The sequence below is a fragment of the Myotis brandtii genome, unplaced genomic scaffold (genome assembly GCF_000412655.1).
Source record: "Myotis brandtii unplaced genomic scaffold, ASM41265v1 scaffold693, whole genome shotgun sequence".
Lineage (NCBI taxonomy): Eukaryota > Metazoa > Chordata > Mammalia > Chiroptera > Vespertilionidae > Myotis > Myotis brandtii.
Window position 1 is genome coordinate 1823166 of NW_005370710.1, and position 6082 is coordinate 1829247.

The following is a 6082-nucleotide window of genomic DNA, read 5'->3' on the forward strand; positions in this document are numbered from 1 at the left end:
GGGGGGGGGAGAAGGGGCGGTGGTGGCTCCTCTTAACACTCCCGCAGAGGCCTCTGTCCTTCCCTGGCCCCCTGCACGCAACATTCGAGGAAAACTGGGATGAAAATGGACCTGGAAAACTCGGCTTGGCCTTTTCATTTCTCTCTTAACCCTTTCCCCATGTGTGGGCCGGGTGTGGATGAGGAGGAGCGGCCACGACTGTGGGATTCGGCTTCCTCCCCGCCGGCTCCCCTCCCTCCGAATGGCTCCCCTCCCTCCAAATGGCTCCCCTCCCTCCCAATGGCTCCACGACACGCTGAGCTTCAGGGCGTGAGTGAGTGTGGCACGTGCGTGTCAGAGGGGGCTTGAGTCTCCGCGGAGCTGGTTAGAATATGGGGTCCCAGCCCGGGACCCAGCTTCAGTCGGCCTGGTGGAGGGGGCTGGGTGAGGGTAGTTTAGAAGCCGAGTCCAATGAGCCTCTCTCCCTAGACCCTGGGGCCGGGAGCAGTGAAGTGCTGCCGCCCCTCCTGCTGCTCGTAGGTGGCCGAGAGCCGTGGACAATCCCTTGGCCTCCAGCCCCCACGGACCCTTCCTCCTGCCCCTTCCTCCTGGTTCCAGAGCTCCACATGTCACGTGGGATCTGGTGGCCCTGCTGACAATCAGCTTGGTTCCCCGCACAGCAATCAGGAACACACCGCGGGGCTCAGGTGGCGCGTGGTGTGTCACACCCGGCTCTTGATTTCTGCATAAAAACCCAGGCCCGGGCCGCACTGTTCTCTGGCGGCTGCAGAGACAGCTGTGTTTTGGAGCCAAAGGAGGCAAACTGCTGGCTGCGGGGCTTCTCTGGACCCTGGGGTCCCCATCCATCGCCACTGAGCCCCTGGCATGGGCAGGAGACCAGACTCACCCTGGGCACCTTCTGGGCTGAGAGCAGGAGCTCCCGCCCTGGTGGCTCCAGCCATTCCTGCCTGGTCCACGGGGATGGGGGGATGGGAGGGCCTGGCCCACGGGGATGGGGGGATGGGAGGGCAGAGAGCGCCTTCCACTGAAGGCCAGGGGTGGGGTGGGACCTCGTGGAGAAGACGGGCTCTGAGCAGGGCCTGGAGGGACAGTGGGATGTTAGGAGTGGAGGGGATTTTGGAGGAAGGAGCCGTCAGAGTAAAGGCTGGGGATTCATGGCACCTGCTTTGGGGTAAGAGGGAGGCTGACGCATGGAAGAGACCCCGGAAAACGGCAGCCTGTCCGCTGGGAGCCAGCTCTGCGGTCCCTGGGAGGGCGAGCCGGGCCTGGTCGCCGGTGGTAGGGACGTGGGTGGACACATCCTTCACCTGGCTTCTGGCCTGGCTCTCTTCACCTGCCCAGACAGACTCTTTAATGAGTGCTTCTGAAGGAAGTGCCTGCGTTAGGTTGATCAGCCAGGGCATTGAATTCGGGGTCCAGACTTCATTGGGGGCTGATACTTATTTCTCATTTCCCCCACTTTCCCCATTAGCCGCTTCCAAAGCCTTGAAGTCCTTTTCTGTTTCCACGCATTGCGGTTCCCTCCGCCTGCGGCGCCCCGTCTTCCTCCTCCCGCCGTTCTCTCTCCCGGTTCGGTGGGTGTGACCTCCTGGGCTCAGCTGCTCCCACAGCCTCAGTTAGTTCCTGGGGTACAGCCCATAGGTTATATTCTCCTTTTGCTTATGGGGCTCCTGCACTAACCCTGAGCTCCCTGAGGGCAGGGGCCGGGCACCAAGTAGCCCCGTAGCCGCGGCTGGCGGAGCACAGGACCCCTGGCGGTGCCTCCCGGCTTGGGCACTGCCTGCTGGGCTTGGATCCTGGGTGTGGTTTGGAGAAAGGAGCCACGGAAAATGGGCTGAGGCGGCCCTGGCAGAGGCAGGAGCTGGGGCTTCTGGGGCAGGTTTTGTGCCTGCAGGGGCCCCTCCAGCCCCCGGGGAACCTGGCCGTCTATTTTTGGGCCAGGAATAGCCCTGCCATTTTATTTTTTTAAAATATATTTTTATTGATTTCAGAGAGGAAGGGAGAGGGAAAGAGAGAGAGAGAGATACAAACATCAATGATGAGAGAGAATCATGGATTGGCTGCCTCCTGCATGCCCCCTCCTGGGGATCGAGCCCACAACCCGGGCATGTGCCCTGACCAGGAAGTGAACCATGACCTCCTGGTTCATAGGTGGACACTGAACCACAGAGCCACACCGGTGGGCGTGGCTGTTTGGTTTTTGCAGAGCGCTTAGGGTTTTATTTTCTTAGACTTGCCTTGATGTAGCATTTACCTTTTCTTTCTTTCTTTTTTTTTTTTGCAGGCTGGTCGACGATCGCTGTGTTGTGCAGCCGGAAACTGGAGACCTAAACAATCCGCCCAAGAAGTTCAGAGGTAAGGCGGCCACCTCCCTGGAGAGGGCGGCTTCCTCCCTGGAAAATTCATGAAGCGGCCACGGTGTGTGTGTTTTTTAAAGCGGTTGTGGGTTTATTTACTTACGTATATTTTTAAAAGTCGGGTTTCCATCCAGAGCCTCTGGACCTCTTGAGGGCGAGGTCTCCACCCGCCCTGCGTGCCCGTGGGAGGGCGCCGGTTCAGGTTGAGGCCTCACCTGCGTGCGGCCGGCCCCGCCAGGCGGCTGCTCCCGTATTGGTCACAGGAAGCGTGTGACTGGGGCAGACCTTGCTGCCGGAGGGGCTGAGGGTGGGGGGCTCCGGTGCCCTTCGACCCCCAGCCTGGGCGAGGCGTTCTGGAGGGACAGGCGGGCGCTCTGCTGGCGCCGGCTCTCCGTCAGGCCTCCTGATCTGGTGTCCTCGGGAGGCGGCTTCACGCGTCCCACGAGGGTGAGAGAGAGCTGGTGCCGTAGCTGGTAGAAAACATCGCGTCTGTCTTCGAGGTGGTCGGGGAGGCTCGGCTCTGGCTTCGAGGTTTTGATCAGGGAGCGCCGTCGGGCAGGTGCTGGGGCCCGGCTGCAGCCTAGTCAGTGACAGGGGGTGGGTACCCCAGCACCAGCTTTTCAAGGCTCCCCGAGTGGCTCAGGGTGAGGTGTGGGCGGGCTCGGTGCCTGACGAGTGGCCTCAGTCCCACCGGGCTCACGCCTTGCCGTTTGCACAATGTATCATTTGCGCTAGACGTTCTTGTCAGGTGACTTAGAAACTGATGTTTCTGAGTCGAAGCTAAAGAAATTTGGATAAAATGGGAAGCAGGCGTTCAGGGGCAGAGAGGCTGGTGTTGGCTGCGTCCGTGGGCACGAGGCTGTCGGCACGTCTTCCCCTGGGGGCTGGTTGGAACAGAGAAGGAGTGACAGGCCGGGTGACAGGACCCTCCGCTGCCTCCAGCCTCCTCCGTGTCTTCGTCCAGAGCCCGCTCCCGAACGCAGCGGAAGTGAGAGAGTGGAGCTGCCGCTCCTAGTCCTGCCAGCGACACAGCTCTCCCCGCTCTGAGGGGCAGGCGTGCCTCAGTTTACCTTTAACAGGCCGAGACCGGTGGCCTCGGAGCCACTGTTAGCGCATGGAGCCGCTGTCCACCTTGTGAGGGGACAGGAACCCGCCCAGGCGGAGTCAGGCAGCCTGTCCGGGGTCACACAGCTGGCGGAGGGTGAGGCATCACCCGCGACTTTCAGAGCTGCCGGGTCTGAGTCCCACCCCAGGGAGTGTGATGTGGGTGGCCCAGGGCGCCTGTGTGCGAGCCACTGGGGAGCCGCCTGCCGTCTTTGGGGTGTGCTGCTGCGTCCCTCCTTTTCTTGACAAGTTATTCCCTAAATTGGATTGGGGGCCCTCACGGCCTGTGTTTAGGAGAATGGGAGCCAGAGGCCTGTTCATGCAAAGCTCCCTGTGGCTCCGACCTGGGTGTGTACCTTTGCAGGCCCCTCCTAACACCCTGCTCCCCATTTGCTCGATAACCTCGGCCCCAGGACCAGGCTTCCTGGGGTCCAGTCCGAGTCCCACTCAGTCTTAGCCGTGTGACACGTGACTTATTGCCCAGCCTCCCTGACCCTGGGTTTTCTCATCTGTGAAATGGGAGGCTGGCCCCTGGTGAGGGCTCAGGATGCCTGGCTGTTCTTCTCCTTTCGTTTCCAGGCCCTGGTACGGAGCCTGGTAGCCCTCGGGCAAGGAGCTGCGTGTGACTGCTTAGCGATACGAGAGTAACTGTGTGTCGTTTCTCTTTTTGACTTTAGATGCTTTCCTGGGTGGGGGTGTGCACCTGGGCCCCAGGGGCCTCGATTGGAGGCCCACTGTTTCCATACACAGGCCGGGGACTCGAGGGATGACTTCATTTCTCTGAGGTTCTTTCCTCGCCTGTAAGCTGGGGAGAGCAGCTCCTTCCCTATAGAGGGAACAGGTTGCAGGCAGTACAGGTAAAGAGCCAGCGTGCTTGGTCCACGAGACTTGCCCAGTGACTGGGGTAGCTGTTCGTTTTCCTAATAGATGCAGTTGCTTGTTTCTGGTAAAAGCACATTTCTAAGGAATTGCTTTTATTTTTATTTTTTGCAATTCCCTTGGCTGTGTCGCCTGCCCCTCACTGCATGTGTAGAAGAAGGGATTGGCCGCACGCCTGTTTCTCGTCCGCCAAGGCTTCTGCGTCACCGATGCAGCTCGGAGTGTTTCTGTCCCGGGGGGAGGAGAAGCGCAGAGGTGCGGAAGGATTCGGGTCCCTGAGTCCTGGGGTTGCGGTGGCACTTTCGGGGTCCCCGGCCTACGGAAGGTGAGGCAGGGTCTCTCTCCTCCCTGATTGGTGTTGGCTTTGCCCAAGTCCCGAAAGAGCAGGGAAGGCAGACATCTGGTCGAAACCAGGAATAGAAACTCTGTGGTTAGTGAATTCCTTTCTCTGTGGGATCTTTCCCCGTCCCCTCTCCTGCCCCTCCCCCCACAGTGACATCTTCTGCGAAGGGAAGAGGGAGCCTGGGCAGCCAGTCCCCTTCCTGGTCCCAGGACCCTGCTGCTTTCTTTACTTTTCTTTTTAAAAAATGTCTTCATTGACCTCGGAGAGGAAGGGAGAGAGAGTGAGCGATAGAAATATCAATGGTGAGAAAGAATCATCGATTGGCTGCCTCCTGCACACCCCACACCGGGGATCGAACCTGCAACCCGGGCATGTGCCCTTGACCAGGAATCGAACCGTGATCTCCTGGTTCATAGGTTGATGCTCAACCCCTGAGCCACGCCGGCCGCTGGCCCCTGCTGTTTTCACCCTGACCTCAGGGCTGTGGAGCAGCGACAGGACTGGGGCTCTCGTGTGGCTCATGCTGCCTACGTGTGGTCCCCTCTTCCGGATCGGATCGTCTCCCTTCGGTTCAAGGGGCTGACCTTGGCCCCTAATTCTTCCTCTTGTCCCAGGAGCTGCCATATCCATGTCCCCGCGTCAGAGAGGTTTCAGCCTGTGGGAAGGTCTTCGTTCAGGAGAGCAGCTGTTTGAGGGAAACTCAGTCTGCGACGGGGGGAGGGGGGCCGGTGAGGAGGGAGGGGTGCTGTGATACGGTCAGGGGTCTCTGTGCACTGGGAAGAGGCGGAGCGTGTTCTAGACAAGTCTCTCCCGTGTCCCCCGTTTCTCCTTTCTCCCCCATCAGCTTGGTTCCCGCACAGCAATCAGGAAGCGAATATGAAAATGCATGTGCAGTTCAGGAGGCTTCGAGGCCCTGCTCTGCCGCGGGCCGCAGCCTCGGTGATGGGGCGGGGACGGCCCGAGGCGGTAAACACGGTCCTCTTGCTTTCAGGAGTCTTAGGGCTCCGTGGAGACACAGACTCACATCCTGAATAACAGGAGGCAACATGAATAAAGCATTTACTTTGTGCAGAGCATGTATGGCTTTTCTCTCTTCACCCACGTCCCCCACCCGCGAGGGGTAGGCATCGTGCCCCACTATGCAGGCCAGCGTCCCTCCACGGACCTCTCCGGCCCCTCTGTGCTCTTGGTGACGTGGCAGCTTTGTGGGGGGACTCGAAGAAGAAGGGCCCTCTTTCTAACCTAGTGAGAGTATTTCAGTGTCGCCCCGCTTCCCTGGTCACCGTCGGCGTGGAGTCAGGCTGAGGCAGGTGCAGGAAAACCGAGACGGACGGGGGGCACCGTCTGACGTGAGAGCCAGCGTCTGCCACCCGAGGCCCTGAGCCCGGGGGGTGGCGGG

General features: G+C 60.2%; 1 protein-coding gene across 1 annotated transcript in view; it reads left to right on the top strand.

Moving 5' to 3' along the window:
* The window catches only part of ITPR1 (inositol 1,4,5-trisphosphate receptor, type 1), a 173427-nt gene that overhangs the window by 19589 nt on the left and 147756 nt on the right, over positions 1-6082 (top strand). The window contains exon 4 of the mRNA XM_005881921.2: positions 2285-2355. Within this exon, the coding sequence (XP_005881983.1) occupies positions 2285-2355 (71 nt within the window). The remainder of the gene's footprint in view (positions 1-2284; positions 2356-6082) is intronic.